We start from the raw sequence: 26,573 nt of genomic DNA, 5'->3' as shown, positions 1-26,573 counted from the left end.
AATCAGATATGAAAATATGCAATGTTAAATATTAGCAAATCGAATCTAGTGATCTATTGAAATAAATATTTGTCACAATCTGAGTTTTGGAACAAAACATTAAAAAAAATTTTTTTTTGGTTGAAGTATAGTCAGTTTACAATGTGTCAATTTCTGGTGTACAGCATAATGTTTCAGTCATACATACACATACATATGTTCCTTTTCATTATAGGTGACGACAAGATACTGAATGTAGTTCCCTGTGCTGTACAGTAGAAAACTATTGTTTATCCTCTGTGCTGGTTTCTCTCACTTCTGTCTGCCAAGCAGCTGCTACTTTCTCTTCCGAGCCTCTGAATCTCCCTTCCTGTCCCAGCTGACCTCCCCGCTGGAGAGGGGGCTTCCCAGGGTGAGGGCACTTCTCCTCCTTTGTTGCTTCCTCCCCATGGGGGACAGGTCCTGTATCAATTTCTCTTTTCTTTTTTCTTTTTTTTCTCCTACCTGGTTTTATGAGGATTCTTTGTATTTCCAATGTAAGAGATACTCTGCCGAAGTTCAGTAGGTGTTCTGTGTGAATTGCTCCATATGCAGATGTAGTTTTTGATATGTTTGTGGGAAAGGGTGAGCTACGTGTCCTTCTACACCATCTTGGCAATCTCCGCACCTTGGAACAAAACACTTCTAATAAATCCTTATACAGATTTGCTACCCAATTTCTGAAACTTGGAAATCAAAATGATTTAGTGAACATAGTATTCCTTAGTATCTGAATTTGGGAAACAAATAGATTTGGATAGCAAGGGATTCTTGGAATACAGCACAAGCTAATTTACATAGAATTTCTAGAGTTTAAATAACTAAAGCACTATAAATGAAGATATATTATCAAGCCTCAAAAGCCTTCTATTATCAATATTTGACAGAATGAGATGTATTTAATAAATAAACTTGAGTAACCTACCTCCTGCAGCATCACTGCATTCATCCATTTATACCCTGTCTACTTCTCATTGAAGAGTCTTTAAATCATAGCCAACGAATCCAATCATTGCCATGCATTTTAGTATGCAGATGCAGTGGGAGGTGGTAAGGAAGGGGCTTGTTAAAACAGTCACAGAATTTCAACTTTCATCGCAATTAGAATATAGAATATGAAAGGTGTTCACTCCCATGCTAGCAAGAAAATCTGGACAAGATAAAAACCATACTTTCCTATGTGTGTAACGTAATGTGTATTTATGACTATAAACTTCCCTATAAGCTTTATTTCATCCCATTTATTTCTTATATTTTATTTTGATTATCATTTGGTTTAAATAATTTTATAAATTCAATTGTAAAATTTGTATTTGACCTACATTTAAAAAAAACTTTATTTTGACATAATTATAGATTCATATTAAGTTGCAAGTAAATGTATAGGGAAGTCTCATGTATTGCTTTACTCAGTTTCCCTCAAAGGCGATATTTTGTATAACTATAGTACAATAGCAAAATGGAGTAAGGTATGCAGCCTGGTTAACAGTATTGTACAATGTCAATTTCATAGTTTTGATATTGAACAGTATATGTCATTATTGGGGATAGGGTGAGAGGTTCACCTCTTCATATGCTATATTTGCAACTTCCAGTGAATCTGTAATCATGAAGAAATTAAAAGTTTTAAAAATAATTTTAAAAGTAAAATTAAAATGTAAGAGTCAGTGCCAATTCCAGACCAATATAAAAGTCTTATTTTTTGTCCCGTTGATTACATTGTCATAGACTTGTAATCGATGGTACCGGAGGCTGAGTAATGCCGTCTTCAACATGTAGGCCTAAGGTGGCATCTCTCGTGCAAACAAAACAAAGCAAAACCAACAAAATGTTGAAAGCCGTTTAGGGGGAGGGTGGTTCGTCTATAGTTTCATTCCCTTGTACAAACACCTCCTACTCCCAGTTTCCAGCCCTGGCAGAGCAGCTCAGGCTTTCCATCCCTACACATCCCCACACAAGCAGTCACTGGCTCCTTCTTCCAGGCAGCCACCGCCTTCATCACAGTGGAGCAGAAGGTGCGAGTGTCAGGGCTGTTGCGTTGTGCGCAGCACCCCCTGGAGGATGGCCCTGTCAAGATGACACCGCCCAGCCGGACTGTGTCACAGCCTCAGAGCAGGATCCCTTGCGGCACAAAGGGACTTGAGCAGGCCAAGGGCGGTCTATGCGCACGCGCAGTGCTCAGTGCTCAGATCACGCCGCGTGAGCATCACCTGGGTAACGTCTACTCGGACAGGTTGGAAAAGTCCCCAGGTGTAATGCCCCACGTTTCTCAAGAAGAATCCTGGTGAGTGTCAGAAGTTTGAGCACCTAGATGTGGACAGATTGGAAGTGAACGAAGTCATCCTATGTTTTGAGAGATGGAGATTTGGTGATCGTAAATTTTAAGTTTTTCTTGACAGAAGTGATGGGATAGAAATCCTTGGCTTGAAGGATGACAGACTGAAAAATGAGACGTGGAGAACACTTCTTGGGAAACAGCCGCATGAGATACTCAGAAAGTGTACCTGAATGCTCCTTTTAATTCTAGTCCAGAGAGTCTTAGGCATCAATCCCAGCCTCTGCTGGATCACAGGATTTTGCTATGTTGGGCTCAACAGACCTTCAGCCTTGGCTTCCCCAAGACTTATCACCACGGCTTGAAGTTATTCTGGCCTGAAGCAGATCCTGGCAACAACCACGAAGCCCCTCCTGGAGGGATGATGGTTATAGCCGGCAGCAGATCAAATACCTGCCGCTGGTGGATCCCAGGTTGGCAGCATGGAGCCCCTGCCGCTCTGTACTCCTTTCCAGTAGAAAGTCAGGAGACTAGAAATGGTCCTAGGGCATCCTCGAGAGTGTTGGAGAAGAGTATGAACTGGAATCATCTGGGGGTAAGTTTCTAAGACTTTTTTTTTGTTTAATTGAAAGTTCTGCTTGCCACTTGGGTCTTTCAGGCTAAAAGAAACCCAAGGCCCACCCATCCAAGGTTATTGTATTAGAAATGGGAAACATTTCTTAGTTGGTGCACAGGCAGGGTATTGTAGTAATTAAGAACATGGACACTGGGGATGGGGAAAGTGGGGAGACACTGGTCAAAGGGTACAAACTTCTAGCTATAAGAGAAACAAATTCTGGGGATCTAATACCGGATGGTGACTATAGTTAACAATACTGTATTGTATACTTGAAAGCTGCTAAGAGAGTAAACCTTAAATGCTCTTGCCACCCCAAAACAAAGTAATTATGTGAGGTGATGATGTGTTAATTAACTTTATTATAGTAATCATTTCACAATATATATATGTGAATCAGATTATCACATTGTCCACCTTAAACTTACACAATGTTATATGTCAATTATATCTTAAGAAATCTGTGAGGAAAAAAAAGTTTACTGGAATCAGATCTGCCTGGGATCAAATTCTTGTTTTACCACTTTGTACCTTTGTGATTTGGACAGTGTACCTATCTGTACCTCAGTTTACTTATCTCAAATATGAGGCTAATGATAGAATATACCTCATAGGGTTGCTGCAAAAAGTTAAAGAGTTAATATGTGTGGAATATTTAGAACACTGCCTGACATTATTTAATATTAGTCTTTACTGTTACTACAAGATGACTAAATTAAGGCCATCCAATGATGCAGCATTTTATCTGCTTGGTGAAACAACGGTTTATATATGAAATGAAGCATTTTTGTGATTGACGTCTACTGACACATTTTTTCCTCTTATACAATAACTCAAAATAGTACAGAATAAGTTAAAACATATTCCATATTTTAACCTAATCATCCCACATATGCAGTTAAGCTTATTCAATAACCATCACCTTTGGTGTTTCAAAGGCAAGATAATTATAATAATGCTCTTCAAAAAATGTTTTCACACTTACAGAGTGGTAAGAGAAAAGGCATCATAATGGAACCCTGGGGTACACAGGCATTTATGGCATGATGGGGAGAAATGACACTGGAGGAGACTCTTTACATTTTCACGAGAGGGTGTGATAGTTCCCAGGATTAACATTTTCAAAGTACTCAACAACCCAGCATTCCTTCCCAAATCCAATTAGTGTTGTGGGTGAATGGGATTCCTGAATCCAATGCACGAAATAGGGATTACATTCATTTAGACTGGATTATGTAAGTTAGATTGGATAAAATGTGGATTGGCTCAAATATCAAAGGTCAACTGTCATTGCAGTGTGATTGTGGATTAGGATAAAAAGCTTGTCTTCCCCCTCCAAGCTTCTAGACAGAACAGCAAGCAGGGCAGAGTCTGAGACTCCATAGATATTTGATATCACAAAGCAGATGAAACCAAGGTGAGTTTGTAGAATGGTTTTAACAGTTTGTTGGGTCTGGGTCTTCCAGATCAATAGTACCAGATTTATGAACTTATTTATTTATTGAATTTCTAACACGTATCTTAGTGCCAGATATATCGACAATATTTGGTAAATGCTTTTGGAAAAATGGAAATAAATGTCTGAGCACCAATTAAGATGAAGTACTTTGAATGATAGAACAATTTCAGTCACACGGCCTGCACATAAGGAGTTTAAACTATATTGAGAGAGAAAGACATTTAAACTCTTTGATACAATGGGAAAATAGAGGCTGGGACTCAGCTAGAATTTGGCTCAAATTCTGATTCTAGTATAGAATGTATTAGTTATATATTCTGAAGCACTTTAAGTTTGCTCTGAAAGCCTCATTTTCCTTATCAGTAAAAAGAGAATAAAATTTGCCTCTTTATGTTTGTTATTAAGAAATAGTTTCTGTAAAGATACAGGCACCCCAATGTACATAGTGGAACTATATACAATAGCCAAGACATAGAAGCAACCGAAATGTCCATCAAAGATGACTGGATAAAGAAGTTGTGGTATAGTTATACAATGGAATACTACTCAACCACAGAAAAGAACAACATAATGCCATTTGCAGCAACATGGATGGACCTAGAGATTGTCATTCTAAGTGAAGTAAGACAGAAAGAGAAAGAAAAACACTATATGATATCACTTATATGTGGAATTTTTTAAAAAAAAGAAAAGGAAAAAGAGGATGCTAATGAACTCATCTGTAAAAGAAACAGACTCGCAGACATAGTAAACAATCCTATGGTTACCAGGGGAAAGGGGGTGGGAAGGGATCAATTTGGTAGTTTGAGATTTGCAAATGTTAACTACTAGATATAAAAATAGGTAAAAACCAAATGTCTTCTGTGTAGCACAGGGAACTATATTCAATATCTTGTAATAACCTTTAATGAAAAAGAATATGAAAACAAGTCTAGGTATTTATATGTATGACTGGGACATTATGCTATACACCAGATATTGACACATTGTAACTGACTATATGTCAAAAAAATAAATAAAAAGAAAATTTGTTTCTGTAAAAACACAGCAGGGCTCTGAGAAAGGCAGTTTTATTTATTTATTTATTTATTTATTTTTACTTTAAACAATTATTTATTTATATATGTATATAATATATATTTTTAATTGAAGTATAGTCAGTTTACAATGTTGTGTACAGCACAATGCTTCAGTCATACATGAACATACATATATTCATTTTCATACTCTTTTTCACCGTAAGTTACTACAAGATATTGAATATAGTTCCCTGTGCTATACAGTATGAACTTGTTGTTTATCTATTTTATATTTCATGGCACTCTTAAGTAAGTTATTTATGGCTCTTTTGATTGAACCCAGTTAGCCATAATTCCCTAACTGTGCAGAATCATCTTTATCAATTATTATCACTTTGGACTTAATATTCAAGGAAGGCAAACAGAAAACAGCTTCATTTTTGTCTCTCATTGTCACTTTAAATATGCTCAAGTGGTGCTAGATCTTCCCTGATCCTGTTAACATTTAATTAGAAATCGTGATTTTTTTCATCACTCCTACTTACTACAAATGATTTCAGCTCAGTAATATAAATATCCAGTCTTCATGGTAGAATGAGAATGAAAACTTCTTCCTTTACTTTAATCTGTTTGCAGTTTATGGCAAATTGTATTTTCCAAAAATGACTATGACTATACTTTTGTTTCCACATGGTCTTCCAGAACCTTGCCACTTTCCCTTCGGGAAGTGGAGTCCATGTCCCTTCCCTTTGAATCTGGATGGGCCTTTTAAACTGTGAGCACAATGGAAATGATGCCATGTGATTCTGAGACTAGATATAAGAGGGGATACAGCTTCCATCTGGATCTTTCTTGGGACTCTTGCCTTTAGAACCTTGAGCAGCAATGTAAGAGGTCTGAGGCTACTGTGCTGTTAAGAAGCTCGAACTACCCCACACAGAAAAACCACATGGAGAAACCCTGAGATTACTTGAAATAAGAGATATCCAGCTAGTTCCCAATTGCTTCTGGAACTTCACACTGTTCCAGGTTCAGCGATCATGAAAAACCAGAGCCAGAACTGTACAGTTAGGCTGTTTCCGAATTCCTAATCCAGAGAAACCATGAAAGATAATAAATGATTGCTGTTGTTTGAAACCATTAAACTTGAAAGGCTGGGTATACAAACAGACAACGCCAGATCATATATGACAATGGAACTCTGTTCACAAACTCTGCGGCCACCAATTGGTTTCCAAACAGGAAATCAAACAGCAACCTTGGCAGCAATCAGCCCAGAACATTCAGGATTTGGTCACTAAATGCCAGCTTCCCTATTTTTGACCTCTGCTTCCAACTCAGGACAACCGGGGAAAGCCAAGTAGAACCCCCAAACCAATCACATAAGATGCACTGCTTGTAGGTGGCCCAGCTTCTCCATGGCAATAACCTCCAATCAGAACATACCTGAAACCTTCCTTTCTTCACTATAAAGCTTTGCCACTCCTCTGCCTTTGACTCTGCCAAACACAAGTAGTGGCTGTAGTATCAGTAATTTGAAACAACCTAATGACAAGATAAAAATTAATTACAAAAGTGGCATATAGAATTTACAAAATATTCTGGGAGGACACTTAAGTTCAATATATATTTGACTTAAAAAGTAGGTTAAGATGACGTAAATATATGAAATGATATAAGCTTAAATATAGCTATGTCTGAATGGGGAAATTACAGGGGCTTTGGGGTTGTTTTTGGTTTGGGTTTTTTTTTTTTTTTTCCTCACTTATTTATAATTGTAGACGGGAGGAGACACATGCCTGGTTTTGTATTTGTGTGTCCAGACTCCTCTCGCAGGATGTTCCCAGTTGAGACTCCGAGCTCACCTGTTGGCCTCGCCACGCCCCCATCGCGCCTTGGGGAGGGGCTTGGAGCGCGCCCCGCGCAGGGACTTCCGGGAGATGTGGTCCCGCCGTCCGGCCTCGGCGCCTCCTTGCGCCCGGGCATCGGCTGCTGGGCCTTCTGGGTCCGCCGCGCGGTTGGGCCTCGTTGGTTCCGTGAAACAGCGGCTCGTGAAGGCCCCGTGGCGGCCTGCATGCCCAAGACTCCCAGGCCTGTGGAGGTGAGTCCTCCAGTTTCACTGGCCAAAGGCGGCGGAAATAGCCAGGGGTCCCCGGATCGTGCGAAAGGTAACGGGGAAAACCGAAGGTCTTGGGGGGGGGGGGGGTCGCGGGGTCTAAGGGGCGACGCAGGGGACATCTTGGTTTTATTGAAGTGAGGGTGGATGGCTGCGAGTGTGTGTCTCCAGGCATCCTTGGGTTGAGGGGTTGGAGACAGGGGTCTTTGGATTTAGGGGACAGCCCACTCCAGGCATTTTGGTTTGGGAGGCACCTGGGCATTGCATCCCCAGGTTGCTGGGGAGAAGGCAATGAGGCAGGGTCCAGGGGTTTAGTGGGAGCTTCCGGGGCTGTATGTTCTTAGGTGTTTGTAGGGGCGGCTAGATCTGTGCAGTCTCAGGTTGGGGAGATGTGGGGAGAAGTTAGGAAGTGGGTGCTCCTGGGTTTGGGATGTAGTGGGGATTTTGAGTCTTGGTCTTTAGGGTGACAGTGTGTTTTGGCTTCCCTGGATTTGGAGGTGTGACTTGGACTTTGAGGCGAGGGAACAGAGTCTTGTATCTCCACTTTTGTTGTAGACTCTCCTGTGAGACCACCTTCACCTCTGACTCAGAGGGCTTTTTCTATAAGTGAGCCAAGGGGTGTGTTATCAGAGCGGTGGGCAGATAGTCCTTGACACCAGGGTGGGCTGTTCCCCCAGCCAGGCCTACTGTGAGTTGCCAAAGGACTGTCGCCACTTTGCATCTGAGAAACCCCAGAGCTCAAAGGGTCAGCAGCTTCTCTAAGCTCCCAGGTGCTGTGGAGTTAAATGACCTTCTCCTGGGAACTTGCCTCTGGGGTAGCAAAGCCAGGAATATCACTCCTATAATCACCTCCTTATCTGCAAAAGAGAATTCTCCATACTCTTGGCCAGTAAAGGCTGTAGGGGAGTGGTTTTTCCTTTGTCATCTCAGTGGAAGTTAGAGTCCCAGGTGTTAAAGGTGGCGCTGTCCCAGTTGTGAATTTGGTATCACAGGTGACAGCTGTATCTCTGCAAAGCCCCTCTGAGTGCAGAGGTTGCAGGATGTGCATGCTCTGCGTTTTCCTTGGTCCTGTAGATCAAGATTGACTCCTGACTCTTTTATTTTCCTTTAGGTATAAGAGTGGATCTGCAGAGATTGGGTGTGAGGATTTCTGGCATGTGACCCAGTCCTCACTGCTCCTGGTTCCCTATTCTGCCCTCTTTGGAATCTTCTGGCCCTGAGAGATCTGTGAAAAGAGGAGAAAATGGCACCTGAGTTCCTGGCAGCAAGACCCCCAGTGAGTGGGATTTAACCTTTTTTATGCAGTAATTTCTGTCCTGTTAGATGACGTGTTTATTCACTGCCTCAAAGCACCTCAAAGCTCTAAGACAAACATGGAACTTGGGGAACTTGGTGCAGGTTTGGAAAACTCTAGAGGAAAGCCCACTCTCCCTCCTCAGTTTACCCCCTCTTTCCCCCATCATTGTATGCTCTTGGCACACCTTAACCTTTGCCCCTACTTTCCATTAATTTAGTCCACAAATGGTTTAGCCTTCCTTCCACATGCCCCGATGTGTGTTATGTGCATTGAGAAGTACTGTCTTTCCTCGGGGGCTTGTAGACCTTGTTGAGGGTTTGGGGTTTTTTTGGTTTGTTTTTGTTTGTTTGCTTGTTCTTCCCTTACTGCAGTGGATTTTAAAATGTCAGTGGAAATGGAGAGGATGTAGCTCAGTGGTAGAGTGCGTGCTTAGCATGCTCAAGGTCCTGGGTTCAATCCCTAGGACCTCCGTTAAAATAAATAAGTAATTAAATCAATATAATTATCTCCTCCCAAAAAACAAAAACAATAAAAAAAAGTCAGTGGTATTAAATTAACAAGAATTGCAAGAATAATACAACTAACACTTGTGTATCCTTCATTCATATCCATCAATTGTCAGCTTTTTGCCACAGTTACTTTACTTCCACCTCTATATGTATATTTGCCACTTTTGGAATCATTTGAGAGTAAGTTGCAGACATTATGTCTTTTAGCCCTAATTACTTCAGCATGCATCTCCTAAAAACAAGGACAGTCCCTTAAATAATCATAATATGATTCAGGAAATTTGGCATTGATACAGTACTATTGTCTAATGCCCAGCCTACAAGCAAAATTTGCCCGTTGTCCTAATAAGTTTCTTTAGGGCTTTTCTGCCTCTTTGTTACCTCTCTTTAGTCTTCTTTTTTTTCATCAATTTCATTTCATTGACCTGCAAATTCTGTAGTCTTCTTTAATCTGGGACACTTTCTCAGTGTTTCTTTGTTTTTATTGCTCTTTTGAAGATGAATACATTTACATATACATTTTTTAATGTTATTATTTTTATTTGAGGGGGGATTATTAGGTTTATTTTTTTTAATGGAATTACTGGGGATTGAACCTAGGACCTTGTGTCTGCTAGGCATGTGCTCTACCACTTGAGCTATATCCTCCCCTTACATAATGCATTTTTGAAGAGTACAGGCTAGTTATTTTGTAGAACGTTCCTTGAGTTGGATTTGTCTGTTGGTTCTTCATGATTAAATTCAGGTTATACACTTTTGGCAGGAAGAACACGGAAATGATGTGTATTCAGTGTGTCATATCAGATGGCACATAATATTGATTTGTTTCATTATGATACTAACTTTGATCACTTAATTATCTCCACTGTAAATGTTCCATTTGGGAATCGGAGAGGAAAGGAACAGGTCTCTTAAGCTGGCTCTTACTATCGTGTGGAAGGCATGTCAAAGTGGGAGACAGAGAGGGAGTAGAATGTTATGTAGAAGACTATCACAGTGGTCCATGTAAGAGTTAATTGTGTCCCAGACCAGGGTGATGGCAGCGAAGAGGGAATGAAACAAAAATATTCAAGAGCTGTGTGGAAAGTAAAATCAATGAGATTAGGTCGTTAGTTGAGGGAGATGTCAGCTCTAGATTTCTGAGTTTTGTAACTACATGGATGGTGGTATGATTTTCTGAGATAGGAAGTAGAGGGGCCACCAGATTTTGGCAGGTGTGTGTGAAAATGAGGACTCAGAGAGTGTGTCAGAATCCCAGAAAGAAACATAACATACTCATAAGGAATGAGCAATGAAACTTCCCTGAAGGGACTATTTATAAGGGTTTCAGAGACCATTGTGGGATGGTTTCAACATCCCTGGATTAGCAACATAATGGAGACTTTACCACCACAGGCTGGAATGGTTAGGAAAAAGAGCGGTTCCTGGAACCTGGTTTCTTCTTTGACCCTTTGGTTCTTTAGGAGTATGTTGTTTAACTTACACATATTTGTGAGTTTTCTAAATGTTTTCCCATTATTGATTTCTAATTTCATTCCATTGTGTTCAAAGAACATAAACTTTGCATTTTTTCTATAATTTTAAATTAATGAAGATTTATTTTATAGCCTAGCATATGTTCTATCCTGGAGAATGTTCCATGTACTTGAAAGTTCCAATATACTTGAAAAGACTATATGTTCTGTTGCTGGCTAGAGTGTTCAGTATGTGTTTGTTAGGTCTAGTTGGTTTATAGTTTTCTTCAAGTCTTCTAGGTCCTTGTTGATCTTCTGCTTAGTTGTTTTATCTGTTGTTGAAGCTGAGGTATCAAAGTCTCCAATTATTGGGTATCAAAGTCTCCAACTTTTATTATTGAATTATCTATTTCTCCCTTTGTTTCTGTCAGTTTTTGTTTCATGGATTGCAGTGCTCTGTTACTCGATGCATCTATCTTTATAAACATTATACCTTACTGACCCTTTTATCATTGTAAAATGTCCCAGTTGATCTCTAGTAGCAGATTTTGTTTGAAGTATATTTTGTCTGATACTAGTATAGCCACCCCAGCTTGCTGTGATTACTGTTTGTGTGCTGTGAATATCTTTTTCCATCTTTTAACTTACAAACACTTTGTATGTTTGAATCTACAGTGTGTCTCCTGTAGATAGGGACTAGCTGACGCATAATTGTTTCTTTAAATCTAGTCTGACAACTTTTACCTTTAGATTGGATTTTTAAAAACATGCACATTCAATGTTGATGTAGTTGGACTGACGTGTGTCATTTTACTTACATTTTCTATATGTCTCATGTCTTTTAGTTCTTCTATTCCTCTTTTAGTTTTCTCTGTATTAAGTGGATATTTTCTAAGGTAGCATTTTAGTTTCTTTAATTATTTTTTCATTATTTGGGTTCAGTTTTTGTTTGTTTTGAGGCTTCCCATATACATCTTATTCAAATCAGCTTTCAATTTATACTAGCTTAATTCTAGTGATACGTAGAAACCTTACTACTTAATAGCTCTATTTCCTTTTTCTCCCTTTTTTGTCTTGTTATTGTTATGTATGTTATATCTATTAATGTGACAAACCCATCTGTAATAATTTACCCTCTGTAACAGTTTACTATACCGTCTATAATAATTCCCTAACTCCAATATAGCTTAGCTCTTACTTTCTTTGTGCCATTATTGGCATGAAATGTATACACATGTTATATTTCTAAGTTACAGGCCCAGCAACTCATTACATGCATGCTATTTAGTATGACTGCATTTTAAATCAGTTAAGAGAGGAAAGGAGAAAAATATGCTGTTAAAAATAATAATTTATATGTTTTTTTATTTAATTGAAGTATAGTTGATGTATAATGTCATGTGTTACAGGTGTACAATATAGTGATTCAGTTTTTAATGGTTATATTCCATTTATAGTTATTATAAAATATTGGCTATGTTTGCTGTGTTGTACAATATATTCTTTTCTTTTCTTTTTTTGCAGGGAGGCAGTAATTAGGTTTATTTATTTATTTGTTTTTAACAGAGGTACTGGGGATTGAATCCAGGACCTCGTGATGCTAAGCATGCACTCTACCACTGAGCTCTACCCTCCCCGCCTTGTAGTTTATTTTAAACATAATAGTTTGTACCTCTTAATTCCCTGCCTCTATATTGCCCCTCCCCTTTACCTCTCCCCACTGGTAACCAGTAGTTTGTTCTCTATATCTGTGAGTCTGTTTCTGTTTTGTTATATTCACTAGCTTGTTGTAATTTTTGGATCCCACATACTTTCCTGGTAACTTGCATGCTTCAAATTTTTGTTGGAAAGTGGACATTTTAGATAATATATTGTAGCAACCCTGAGTACTGCTGTCCCCCTACCCACAACCAGGGCTTTTTATTTGCTTGTTTATTTGTGACTAGTGACGTATGAGGCCCTTGAGTTATCATTTTGTTTCTCAATAAAGAACTACTGTCTTAACAACAGAATCAGGTGTTAGGAGTTAGGGCAAATTGTTCCTCACTGACTATTACAATTCCATGATTTAAATTTCAGATTCTACTGAGAGAGCCAGTTGGCTGGTTATGTTGCAAGTCTGCTTTTATGTACGCAGATAGAATCAGGATTCCCGTTTTTTGGAGGAAAGAAGGTTTTGTTATGAGGGGATGGTCATTGTTGTCTTGGTAGGACTTTTCACTGGGACAAGTCTTCCTTTTTAATTATAAAGTAGTGTTAGTTTGGCCTTTATTATTATTATTATTATTATTATTATTATTATTATTATTATTATTATTATTATTATTTAAGTGAAAGTAAGTTTATTTAGAGAGATACACACTCCATAGACAGAGTGCAGTCTGTCTCACCCAGAAAGGAAAATGGCTCAGGGGATACACACTCCATAGGCAGAATGTGTGGCCCCATTATTACTGATTTGTTTCTTGTGGGTTTTGGAGTTAGTCCCACAGTCTGTTGTGAGGTCTGTTTGCATCAGTGGTGTTTTCACCTGGCTTCTACGTACCACCTTTAAGATGGTGCTGATTTGAGTCATCTGTACCCCTTTGGCTAAAGCTCAAGTGGGTAAATCCACTTTCCCCACCCTCAAATAGTCGTAATTTGCTTCTGTAGTGGCACTTAGTGATATGCTACCTTGGCATATGTTCTACTTAAATAACTTGGAACAAAGCATTGAGCAAAGGGTATAGAGTAACTGGGTTGTTTTTAAATTTATATGATATTTTAATGAACATAAAATTGTGTACACACTAATAAGTAATTGTTTCCCTTTAAAAATTACCCAACTGGCAAACTCTCTGCACATTCTACAAAACTGGCCTGTACTCTTCAAAAATGTTATGAAAGACAAAGAAAAGCCAAGGAACTTTCTAGGTTAAAGGACACTAAAGATACATGGCAACAAATTGCAGAAGTTGATCTTAAGCTGGGTCTTCTATTAGGGGGCAATATTTTATAAAGGACATCATTAGGACAACTGGAAATGGAATATTTTTGATTCATGAAGTGCTTTTTAAATATAATCTATGTGACATTTCTTTTTATTATGTGACATTGAAAAAATTGGATCATTGTACTGTGGTTATCTAAGAGAATAGCCTTATTTGTAGGAAATACACTCTGAAAGATTATGGGACAAGGGACATGATGAACATTTCCTCCTCTTAAATGGTTCAGAAACAAAATTGTGTGTATTTGTGTAGAGAGAGAACGAGAATGGTAAAGCAAATGTGCCAAAGTGTTTTTTTAAAAGGTGAATCTGAGTGAAGGGTATATGGGAGTTCTTTATACTATTCTTGTGACTTCTCTGTAAGTTGAAATTACTTTCAAATATGATTTTTAAGAAAACTATTTGAAAACAATAGTGCATTTTGTTGATAGACTACTATGCAACCATAATGAAGGAGGAAGAAGCCTTTTAAGTACTAATATAGAATGACCTGAATATATGTAGGAATTCTTGATTGTGCCAATGGTTACACAAATAGAGATGTTTGTCAAAACTCATCACACTGTACCCTTAAAATGGGAGCATTTTATTGTATGTAAAGTGTACCTCAAAGTTAATTTTAAAATACAACTCCAGATACTAATTACTAGATATAAAATAAATAAACAACAAGGCCCTACTGTAAGCACTGGGAACAATACCTTGTAATGGCCTATAATAAAAAAGAATATGAAAAGGAATGTATCTTTATAAATGAATCACTATGCTGTAAACCAGAAATGGACACATTATAAATTGACTATACTTCAATTTAAAAAAAAAATAAAAATACAACTCTATAGGGGGAAATATTGCAATCCAGTGTGCATAGTGTGCTATTGTTTTGTATGAAGAAGAGGGAAAAAAATGTGACTTTCCTGAACATATCCATATTTAAGGATGCATAGTAAGGATAGATACATAAAAGTATTTAACTTTTAACAAAAATGTTTAATGTTTAAACTTAAATGCGTATCACTAAGCTGAAAGAAGCCAGGTTTGAAAAGGTTACATATTGTATGATTTCAACTACCTGACATTCTGGAAATGCCAAAACTATGGAAACGGTAAAAAGATCAGTGGTTGGCAGGGGAGAGAGAGATGAATTAGGCAGAGGATTTTTAGGGCAGTGAAATATTTTGTATGAATATATAATAGTGGATGCATGACACTATAAATGTGTCCAAATCCAGACTGTACAACACCAAGAGCAAAAGAACTTGATATAAACTATGGACTTTGGGTGACTATAATGTGTCAATGTAGGTTCATCAGTTGTATGAAATGTACCATTCTGGTGGGGGATGTTGATAACGGGGGAGCTGATGCAATGTGACGAAGGTTGTGGGGTCAGGGGTTATATGTGAAACCTCTGTACCTTCCCTTCAGTTTTGCTGTGAACCTGAAACTGCTCTAGAAAATGGGTAGGTGTTTTTGGTTGGTTTGTTTGTTTTAAGTGTAGCAGGGATTGTCTCCAGGGAGGAGAGGGAAACTTGTCACTATATGTACTTTTACACATGTAGACACATAGTATGTGTAATGCTTTTTCAAAAATAAAAAATAAAAATTCTTAGAAAAGAAAGGCTATTTGAACAAAAAAGGAATTTAGGAAAATGATAGTTTAGACTGCAAATTTACAAAAATGAAGAGTCTTTTTATATTAACCATAAATGAATTAGGAAATTAATGGGGGAGAACAGTTTCTGTTCACAAAAGCAACAAAAATATCCAACACATTGCCTTGAACCTAAGAAAAAACATGTAAGATCTTTAAGAAGAATGTAACAAAACTCCCTAAGAGACAAGAACATTACCCATTGTTCTCAGATTTTAAGAGATGATTTAAAGTTCCAGGTGTCTTTGGAACAATATAAAATGGTTTTAAGCTAAGAATCATTACGGAAAAATTGATGTTCCAGAACTGACTGGAAAAATTCATGTGTATAACACACGTAAATTTTTATCAGTGCCAAGAATATACAGTTTGTAAAGTACATGAGCATTTAGTAAGTGCTTACGTTCATCACTGTCCATTTGTTGTGGATTTTAGATCTAGATAGCTTTTTTAAAATTTTTATTTTATTTATTTATTTTTAATGAAGGGACCAGGGATTGAACCCAGGAACTTGTGCATGCTAGGCATGCACTCTACCACTGAGCTGTACCCTCCCCAACCAGGTAATTTTTTGTACTGAGTTAGAAGTGCAAAAGAACAGTATAAAAGATAGTAATAGTAGTACAGTCTCGTTTATAAATCAAGAAGTGGTGGACTGTGTCAGGGACCTTTGGTATTTTTCAGAGTATTTACTTTTTAAAGGCTTTCATTATAAATTTTAATGAACACAAGGCAGTTAGATAATTTTTGGAAGTCTAGAAGAGATAGAAGAAACTCAATTCTACCAGTTTTCAATGAAAGAATAGAAAGTAGAAAGTGAAGTTCCCCCATTTCTCCAAAGGTAACCATTGTAAACAACTTGTTTCTTTCCAGAAATTTTTTTTTGCATTTGTTCCTAAACCCACACATAGGTGTACATACGGTTTTTGAAGTGAAAATATTAATAATCTGCAACTTGCATTTTTTTTGTCTAAACATTGTAACATGGATTTCTTTCTAAGGTTATCTTCTCTTTAAATTTATAATGTTATCTTCTCTTTAAAGAAAATTTTAAAACTGCATGTTATTGCATAACTTTGCTAATTAAAGGTTTTAAGAATCACTGTAACTTTTTAAATTTTTGCAAAAATTTTTCAAGTGAGATGTAAATTGTGTACAATAAATTGCATAAATCTTAAGGTACAGCTTGATGAATTTAAACATACACATACACACAACAATGAAATCACCACCAAAAAATTATGCAGAATATTCTGTCACCTTACAGAGTTCCCTTTGTGCCCCTTCCCAGTCAGTTTCCACCGTAAGCAACCACTGTTTCTGATTAATTTTGCCTATTCTAGAATTGTGTAAGTACAGTTTGTACTTCCTTCACTCAGCGTAATATTTCTGAGATCCATCCAACTGTCACCTTAACGTTTAGTTTTTCACTTCTTATTCCATAGTTTGTTTTAAAACAGAATAGCATAATATTTTGCTTGTTAAAAATAGTGGAATATAATTGGATATAAAGTTGAACATGAAATTATTCTGTGTCCAATTTCCCATCCAGTGCTTTGAGAATCATTTACACTTATGTAAAATAGTCATACTTTAAGAAAACTTACAAAAGTGAATCTTAACAGAGTTTGGCTGCTTTCTTTGTAAAGTTATACTAAAGTTGTCTGTCAGTATATACAAAACTGCCTTATTCTTCAGCAGATATTCAGTATTGTGTGGTCCAGTGTGAACACACTTTCATTGTCACAAATGTGACTACAATAAACATCTCTGCACTCATATCTTCATGCTCTTGTACAAGTCTTACATGTAGACTCGAAACTATGGGACCAAAGGTGTTCTGTATATTAAAAAACATTTTTTTAGTGATCTGAATTTTTTGTATTGAGGATTGACACATTATAAATTGCACATATTTACAGTGTTCAATTTGGTATATTTTGACATTTTTATACACTCATGAAACCATCATCTCAGTCAAGATAATGAATGTATCTTATCACCCCCAAAAGTTTCCTTGTTCACTTTTGTAACCGCTGCTTCCTAACCCTCCCTGCCCCTTCAGTTTGATGGATACTGTCAAATTGCTCCCCCTAGAAGACTGTACCTACTTATGGTCTAACAGCATATGAGACTGATCGTTTTCCCACAGCCTCACTGGTGATAAGGTTTTCAGATTTTAAAACATTTACTGGTCTAATAGCAAAAAAGAGGAATTCAAGAATTTCACTGGTTTGCCTTTTGAGAATTGCGGATTTATATCCCAAAGTGGGAGAATTCCAGGAAAGCTTCACAGAAGAGGCAGCATTTGCTGCCCTGGGGCTTGATCAACCTGTGAAGCTACAGTCCTGATAAAGTCAGAGCTGGGTCCCCCTAGTGGGGTCATGTCTTATACACAGTGGGTGCTTAATAAATGGTTATCACCTTCATTGTGTTTTAGTTTAGTTAACTGTGCTCTCACTTAAATAGAGAAGCCCAGGACCCAGCCTGAAGTCTGGGCTGCTGGGACATATCTCCTGCTACAGGAACAAAGCAGCTGCCTGAGCATGAAGGCCACGGGACGCCCCCCACGAGTTCCACCTCTGGCGGAGACAACACCTCCTGAAACTCCCTCTGGATGTTCCAGGTGGAGTTTGGACAGGCTGCAGAGAGTTTCCCCCAGCAGAGCCACTGGGGCTCGGGGGATTCCCTTCCTAACAGGGAGGGCAAGATGTGGGAACATGTAGAAGCTGGAGCCACCTCAGAGTCCAAGGATACAGGTGAGAGTTAAATCGTTACCGGGCACTTAGTAGGTATTCAGTAAATTTTTGGAAGAAGGGAGGTAAAATGTGTCTGGGTGGAAGGACCATCTGTAAAAGTAGAAACAGAAAAAGCTTTGTCGGGGAGGGCATGCCCGGTAACGGTAAACAAGGACCTGTGTTACCAGCTGAATACAACGTGCCCCCTTCTCCTTTCCTGGTAACTAAGACGCTCAGTGAGTCAGGTTCATTTTTCACTGCTTCTTTCTTCTTCCCCAGCACTGCCTTCTGAGGGCTCTGCCCTTCTTCAGGAAGAGGAGGAAATGCCCAAATTACAGGTAAGTTAGAATCCACCTTCTCTCCCTGGAAATATCACCGAAACACCTCCTGTTGATATTGGGGAAAGAGAGCAATATAATGCATATATTGTGCTGGCCCTGGGCTAGACATATATTACTCCAGTTTCTCAAAAAATAGTTGTCTGAGCCCTGCTGGTAGGAGTGTAAAATGCTATAATATACTTTGGACAACAGTTTCAGAGTTTCTTATAAAATTAAGCACACACTTATCATTGACCCAGAAATCCCACTGTTAGTATTTACCCAGAAGAAACGAAAATATACATTCACCCAAAAATCTGAATGTCTGTTCATTAGCAGCTGTGTTCATAATAGCCTCACACTGAAAACAACCCAAATGTCCATCAGTTGATAAATGGATAAAAAAAAGTGTTAATCTGTATAATTAAGAACTACTCAGTAAAAAAAAAAAAAAGGAACAAATTACTGATACTTATAATAGCATGAATAAATCCCTGAAGCATTATGCTGAGAGAAATAAGCCAGACACAAAAGTGCTATGTGTGTCCACTTTTATGAAATTCTAGAACAGGCTAAACTTACTTATAGTGACAGCAGATCAGTGGTTGTTGAGAGCAGGGATTGGGGGCTGGGATCAGCTGGGAACAGGTAGGGCAAAGGAACTTTCTGGAGTGATGGAAATGATCTAGATCATGACTGGTATGAGTTACACAGGGATATTCTTTTGTCAAAACTCATCAACTGGTACACCTGAGAGCTTGTTTGGAGGTTCTAGCAGGGGAGCACAGCTACTCGTATACCCTTGACCGAGAAGAACGGTCCTCCTCTTCAGGGATGGTTGTTCTCTTTGACCGAGCTCGCAGCTTCAGGAAGGATGCGCATGGAGCCGTGAGGGAGGAAGGGGACATCCACCCAGACAGCCAGATCAGCCGAATCAACCCTGGCGATCAATGGGGTGACAGATGTCACAGCCAGATCGCCCTCATATCCTATCAACCGGTACACTTAAGATTCATGTAATTCACTGTATATTTAAACCTCAATTAGAAAAAAATTGTAAACAGAAACAACATTAAAAAAAAAACAAAACCCAACTCAATATTGAGGACATACCTATTTTAAGAGAAGAGGAAGGAGGATCAGAGAAGGTAATTTTTTTTTACCCAGAATCATCTGTTTGACCTCTTCAGCTTTGCAGAAAGCATCATGGAGGCTGGCTTGACATTCTCTTGCCCTCCGTGTGTTCCCATCATCCCCCCGTTGTGAGTTACCAGCCCTTTGTAAGCTCTCTTATCCTCATTCTTTATTTGACAGGCTTAATATTTGTGCTGAAAATCGGCCAGAGACCAGGCTGCTGGGGTTTGACACCTGTCTGTTGTCTGATCCTTGCTCCCTCCCCAATTCCCCCTCAGAGCTGTTCTGTGCCTTCCCCTCTCTCTGCATGCTTCGAACAACCCCCTCCCCAGGAGAGAACCCCCTCTGCCCCACAGTGGTAGCCACTATTCTGACTTCTAGTATTGTAGGTTAATTCCACCTGATTTTGAACTTTTCAAGTAGAATCAAGTGTACCCACAGTAAATACTCTTTTGTGCCTGGCTTGTTTCAATATTATGACCTATCTTGTTGCATATATTTGTAATTTGTTCATTTTCATTTCTGTGTATCAGTAGTTTCTAAAACTTTTTGGTTTCAGGACGCTTTTACACATTTAAAAACAGCTTTTGTGATGTGGCTTATCCATATTACTATATTAGAAGTTCAAATGAACAAAAATTTAAAATGTCTATTAATCCATTCAAAAATCAATTAATCCATTACACATTAATGTCAAATTTTCTGAAAAATACTTAATTTTAAAACAAAAAAAATTTAAAGAGAAGAATGGAAAAGTTTCACATTTTTGCTGATCTCTTTAATGTCTGACTTAATAGAAGCTGGAATGTCACCTGTTTCCACATTTTCTCTGTTGCAGGGTCATATGTCATATAAACATCTAAAAAGTTCCTCTGTATAGTTGTAATAGAATGAGAGTAAATAAATCCAACAATATCTTAGAATTATTGTGAAACTAATTATTTACTTTACAGATCCCCCCCCTTCCCGCCTGACAGGGTCTTAGGGAACCTCAGGGGTCCCTGAACCACACTTTGAGAACTGCTGCTGAATATTGGTCCTTCATGTGACGGTTCACATGTCCTTTCTACTATGGGTGCGTGAGTGGGGATTTTGGGTCCGTAATAAACATTGTTAATACATAATCCTCTGAGGGAGGTTTCCTAGATAGCATTTCTCATTAACCAAAGAGTCCAGGTTATTGATTTATGTCTTGCTCCTTCCCACGCAACTGTCCACTCACTTTTCTTGCCAACTGGAATTCTCCACCTGCCTTCCCTCTTTGCACGTTTTAACCATCTCCCAGGGCTGGGACCTGGCTTTCTCCATGGTACCTGCCCTCATGGCCCCAGTCCACCCTGGATTCCTCCTTTTCTAGACCCTTCCCTGAGGAAATGTCAAGTTTATTCTAATTCATAGACTTGTGTGTGAACAGCACCGCTGGAACTGTGTAGCTTTTGGTGTACTTTGGTTGAAGTTTGAGTCTTGTCACCAAAGAAACTTTTAAGGACTGAAGAGTTTTTTAAAATGTGCCTCACTTATCTTTTCCATCTTCTGTGTGATATAATACAACCAGATGCATGGATGCATGCCTAAGTTAGGACCCTCAGGACCCGGGAACCTGCCAGAACCCCTTGCAGGTGTCAGAATTTACTGGTACTTGCCAGCTGCATTACTCTGTGGGAATGGGTATGTCTGAGGGTGACTGTGTTTGTTGTTTTAGGAGCTGGTGACATTCAAGGATGTGACTGTGGACTTTACCCAGGAAGAGTGGGAGCATCTGGACCCCTCTCAGAGGCACCTGTACAGTGAAGTGATGTTAGAGAACTATGGGAATCTCATCTCCGTGGGTGAGAACAGCATCTTCCTGAGCCCACCTGCTCTCTCAGTGGTACCGTGGTGTGGAGTAAATCCTAAGGGGATTTGTATTTGGAGGTCCACACATTCCATATCCCTTATGGTAGTAGGTATCAGATTTGAGAGTGCATAAAAATACCTGAGATGATGGTTAGAAATGCCAGTTCCTGTCCAAATTAGAGACTAAAGAGATAAGACAACTAAATGTGGTATGTTATCCTAGATAAGAAATACTGAAGAAAAGAGCACTAAAGGGGACATATTTGTGACAATTGGCATCGTTTGCAAATTAACTGTGGGCTAGATAGTAATACTGTGTCCATGTTAAGTTTCCTGATTTTGATGACTGTACTGCGGTTACGGAAAAGAATGCCCCTGTTCTTAGGAAATGTACACTGAAGAATTCAGTCAGAGACCCACAGGCCTGTAACTTTCTCTTAGATGGTTTAGAAAAGAACTGTGTGTGTGTGTGTGTGTGTGTGTAGAGAGAGAGAGAACATAAAGTAAATGGATCAAATATTAACAACTGGTGAGTATGGATTAGGGTTCCATGGGCCTTCTGTGTATTATTACTCTTGCCATTTTTCTCTAAAATAAAAGATTACCCAGAAAAACCTATATCCCTAGGTTCCATCACCAGGGCTACTGAGTCAGTGGATTTGGGATGGAGTCTGCATTTTTGACAAGTCTCTTCAAACCACACTTTGGGCAGTGCTTCTCTAGTGGACGCAGAATCATTACTGCCTGTTCAGCCCATGAGAGTTATTATGGGTGTATATGACCAGCGGGCCTCTTCACCAAAGTCCCCGGGAACTCCTAGAACTTTTGCTTTTAGGAAAAATACTTCTTTGTTCATTTGTTTCTGTGTGTGTGTGTATGTAAGTAAATGTGAATCGTAATATTCATGTGTAATGGTTTTATTCATCTTTCTCAGTCTTCCAAGGACCTTCATGAATACCAAGGGATACGATTTGCCTGGAGGGAGGGTCCTTGTCCACATCACAGTGCCCTAATCCACGTCTTTCCCCTCAAGCAGGACATCTGCTGTCCAAACCAGAAAATGATTTCCCATTTTGAACAAGATGATGTGTGGTTGGAGTTAAAAATACCAAGAAGCTCCTATTCAGGTGAGAACCAGTCAGCCAGGAGTAAATGGCATTGATAGCCCTATGAATCCAGGAGGGCATGGGTAGCAATTTTAAAAATACATATTATTTTACATTTTATGCTGACAATGGAAAATGTTTATTTATTTGACTGGGGGTAAATATCTTTTTTAATAAAAGCATTAAATTCCCAGGCTCCTCAAATGCACTTGAAATCAGCCTTACCATCTTATTGGTTCTTCATTAAAGCTTTTGACAAATAGTCACTCCATATTTTTATGAAAGTCATGTTTTTAACTTTTTGATAATTTATGCTTTGACAGCCATAACCCACATGTAGCTCACAGAATTTGACTTGGTGTTTCTAGTAACATGTAGTTTCCTTGATTAAGGAAAAGATCCCCAGTATCTTCCCCTTCCCCTTTCTTTCTTTTTTTTTTTTTTTCACTTTTCTTTGTTTTGGGTTTTTTTTTTTTCATTTTTTTTTTGTTTGTTTGTTTTTATTCTTTCTCATTTCTTCTCTTTCCCCTTGAAGCAAAAATGAAAAACAGTGTCAGGAGGACAGAGACCAGCAGCCCAACACTCTCCAGTCAGCGAAGTTTCTTTACCTTACCAGTACTGCCTGAGTGTGGCCAGAAGCACTGTGCAGCCTCAGGCAAAACCCCTGCTCACTTGCATCATCTAATTTTCTTTGTCCCAGGAGTCAGGGATGAGAATGATGGGATTCTCTCTTGGCGAGTATCTCCAGGAGAAAAACCCTGTAGCTGTCCCCAGAGTGGCCAAGACTTCAGCCGGCTCAGAAAGCTTGTAATTCACCAGCGAACGCAGAAGGGAAAGAAGCTCTCACCACGTGACGAGTGTGGAGGAGCCTTCAGTGAAAGGACAACAGACCTTAACTTTCCTGTGCCCCTCCCAGGGGAAAAGCTCCACCACTGTGTGGAGTGGTCCAGAGTCTTCAACTCAGGATCTGCTCTGAGAAGGCACAAGAAGGACCACATGGGAAAGAAAGCTCACACGTGTGAGGAATGTGGGAAGGACTTCAGCCACAGCTCCAGCCTCTCCATCCACCAGCAGGTACACACGGGTGAGAAGCCCTACAGATGTGGTGTGTGCGGGAGGGACTTCAGCCGCAGCTCCAACCTCTCTATCCACCAGCGCATCCACACAGGGGAGAAACCCTTCAGGTGCCGTGACTGTGGCAAGGACTTCAGCTGCAGGGCAGCCCTGCAGATCCACCAGAGGGTCCACACGGGAGAGCGACCCTACAGGTGTGCTGCTTGTAGGAGGAACTTCAGTCATCACTCGGCCCTCAAGAGGCACCAGAGGGTGCACACAGAGGAGAAGCCCTGTCCCTGTGCTGTGTGTGGGAAGGGCTTCAGTCAGAGAGTCCACCTGCAGACACACCAGAAGATGCACTGTAGGGAGATGCGTCCAGGATTGGGCTCCGCGCATGCAGGTGCCTTCCAGAGCTGAGGGAATGCCAGGGCGTGGGAGCAGAGGTGCATGGCATGGATCAGGCTTAATGGTCCATGGTGCTTTTTAGTGTGTACCCAGAAAGGAACAGAGATTATGTGTGCCAGTTGATAAATTTTCACATAGTGAACACACCTGTGTCCAGCACTTGGCAGGAGAAATGGAACATTCCCAGCCCTCCCAAAAGACCCCTACTAGTTGCCCCTTTCCATTCACGACCCCACAGAGGGAATCACCGTCCTGACTTGTAAAACCACAGATTAGTTTTGCAAGTTCTAGAATATCATATAAGTGGAATTATATAGTATATAATCTTTGATGTAGGGAGATTTATTCACTTAACATCTGCAAGAATCATTCATGTCGTTGCACGTATTTAGAAGTTTAATTTTATTATGTAGTAGTATTCCATTGTATGAATGAACCACTGTTTGTCCATTCATCTGTTGATGCACATTTACATTCGGGTTATTTCCAGGTTTTGGTTGTTGTAAATAAAGTTGCTGTGAATATTTGGTACACATCTTTGTGTACAAATATTCTTTAGTTTCTCTTGGGTATATACTTAGGAGTAGAATTGATGGGTATACCAAAACTTTTTTAAAAACTGAGCTTATTAAAATCCAAAAATACATGATTAATTTTCACTACATATCAATATACATATTATGTCATCAAATAGTAATACCTTGTACATTGGATTTTTACTTATACTTGGAAATTTTCAAACAAACGTAGGCATGGAACAGTATATCAAACACACATATCCCCATCACCTAGCTTCAATAATAAATTCAGGATAAATTCTGTTTTCCCTGTTCCACCTTCCCTCACACACAATTCTGAGGTAATTTAAAGCAAATCATAGACTAGGATATTGTGCCATCTGTAAATACTTTAGATCTTCAAAAAAAAAGATGTATTAAAAATTTTATTTCATAGAATCACTCTTTTGCTTTAAAATTTTTTATATTGAAGTGAAATTTAGATAACATAAAATTCACTGTTTTAAACATTTCAGAATGTACGTTTTAGTAGTTTTTAGTACATTCACAACATTTTGCAACCATCACCACTGTCTAATTCTGGAGGGTTTTCATCAGGCCAAAAAGATCCTCCATTACTATTTATCATTCTTCATTCTCTCCTTCCCCCAGCCTGTGGCAACCACCAATATACTTTCTGTCTGTATAGATTTACCTATTCTGGGCATTTCATATTTATGGAATCAGACAATATGTAGCCTCTTACATCTGGCTTCTTTGAGTTAGCATAATGTTTTCAAGGTTCATCTTTGTTCACATATCAGTACTTCATTGCTTTTTTACGGCTGAACAGCATTTCATTGTATGGATAGACAGCATTTCAGAATCAGTTCTTTAGCTGATGGACATTTGGGTTTTACTTTGTGGCTTTTTTGAATAATACTACTATGAACATTCATGTACAAGTTTTTCATTGAGCATATGCTTTTTAATTCTCTCGGGTATTTATGGATAGGAGTTGGGAGAGTGGGTCATATGGTAATTCTGTTTAACTGCTTGAGGAACTGCTGAATTGTTTTCCATAGCAGTTGTACCATTTTACTTTTGCCACCAGCAATGTATGAGAGTTCCAGTTTCCCCACATCTTCACCAACACTTGTCATTTCCCATTTGTCTGCTTTGTTTTTAATCATAGCCATGCTAGTGTCTGTGAAGTGGCATCTTATTGTGGTTTTGATTTATTACATTTTCCTAATTACTGATGATTTGAATTTCTTTTTATGAATTTATTGGCCATTTGTATATCTTCTTTAGAGAAATGTCTATTTAAGTCATCTGGGACTGTCTTGACATTTCTCCTCCTTTTCTTGAAGGATAGTTTTACTGGATATAGAAATCTTGGTTATGATCTTATAATCCTTTTTATTTCTGTAAGGTCAGTAGTAATGTCCCCACTTTCATTCATGATAATTAGTAACTTGAGTCTTCTTTTTTCCTTAGTCTATTTAAAGGTTTATCAATTTTGCTGATCTTTTCAAGGAACTAACATTTGGTTCTGTTGATTCTCTATTATTTTTCTTTTCTCTATTTTATTTGTATCCTTTCTAATATTTATCATTGCCTTCCTTCTGCTTACTTTATGTTTATTTGGTATTTTTTCTAGTTCCTTAAGGTAGAAGTTTAGGTTATTGATTTGAGATCTTTTTAATGTAGCATTTTACAGCTATAGATTTCCCTCTGAGTACTGCATTAGCTGCAGCCCATACCTTTTGTTGTGTTTTGTTGTTGTTGTTGTTGTTATTGTTGTTAATTGAAGTATAGTCAGTTTACAATGTTGTGTTAATTTCTGGTATACAGTATAGTGATTCATTTATACATATATATAAATATATATACTCCTTTTCATGTTCTTTTTCATTATAGGCCATTACAAGATATTATAGTTCCCTGTGCTATACAGTAGGACGTTGTTGTTTGTCTATTTTATGTATAGTAGTATCTGCTGTTGTGTTGTGTTTTCATTTTCATTCATCTCAAAGTATTTTCTAAATTCTATCATGATTTTTTTCTTTGAT

At 38.6% G+C, this 26,573-nt stretch overlaps 2 protein-coding genes and 1 long non-coding RNA gene across 4 annotated transcripts in view; 2 read left to right on the top strand and 1 right to left on the bottom strand.

Annotated features, from left to right (window-relative positions):
* The window catches only part of ZNF383 (zinc finger protein 383), a 45,543-nt gene extending 20,572 nt beyond the window's left edge, over positions 1-24,971 (top strand). The window contains exon 6 of the mRNA XM_032488050.1: positions 23,286-24,971. Within this exon, the coding sequence (XP_032343941.1) occupies positions 23,286-24,013 (728 nt within the window). The 3' untranslated portion in view covers positions 24,014-24,971. The remainder of the gene's footprint in view (positions 1-23,285) is intronic.
* LOC116666055 lies at positions 322-19,712 on the bottom strand. Its single transcript, XR_004322910.1, has 3 exons — positions 19,215-19,712; positions 11,262-11,266; positions 322-333 (listed from the first exon to the last, which is right to left on the bottom strand). It is a non-coding gene; the product is annotated as an uncharacterized LOC116666055 (long non-coding RNA).
* Positions 2,751-23,298, top strand: LOC116656661 (zinc finger protein 69 homolog). Of its 2 annotated transcripts, XM_032488040.1 has the most exons (8): positions 2,751-2,888; positions 7,211-7,488; positions 8,615-8,779; positions 17,932-18,165; positions 18,424-18,482; positions 21,301-21,427; positions 22,062-22,561; positions 23,241-23,298. In XM_032488040.1, the coding sequence occupies exons 4-7, from the start codon at positions 18,024-18,026 to the stop codon at positions 22,115-22,117; spliced, it is 384 nt and encodes a 127-aa protein (XP_032343931.1). In that variant the 5' UTR covers positions 2,751-2,888; positions 7,211-7,488; positions 8,615-8,779; positions 17,932-18,023; the 3' UTR covers positions 22,118-22,561; positions 23,241-23,298. The 2 variants fall into 2 exon arrangements, with proteins under 2 accessions (XP_032343931.1, XP_032343930.1); XM_032488039.1 differs by lacking the exons at positions 2,751-2,888; positions 21,301-21,427; positions 22,062-22,561; positions 23,241-23,298 and having other exon boundaries at positions 6,982-7,555; positions 17,932-19,202.
* Positions 24,972-26,573: the final 1,602 nt, after the last annotated feature.

Source organism: Camelus ferus, chromosome 9 (genome assembly GCF_009834535.1).
Source record: "Camelus ferus isolate YT-003-E chromosome 9, BCGSAC_Cfer_1.0, whole genome shotgun sequence".
Classification (NCBI taxonomy): domain Eukaryota; kingdom Metazoa; phylum Chordata; class Mammalia; order Artiodactyla; family Camelidae; genus Camelus; species Camelus ferus.
Note: the sequence above shows the minus strand (reverse complement) of the source record. Positions and strands in the feature narration are given on the sequence as shown.

What these genes read in the sequence shown, in the direction of transcription:
- LOC116656661 (XM_032488039.1), top strand. Translation starts at nt 7,081, where the DNA reads ATGTCTGAATGGGGAAATTACAGGGGCTTTGGGGTTGTTTTTGGTTTG. An exon ending in GTCCCCGGATCGTGCGAAAG is followed by an intron (nt 7,556 to 8,614) that starts GTAACGGGGAAA and finishes ATTTTCCTTTAG; the next exon opens with GTATAAGAGTGGATCTGCAG.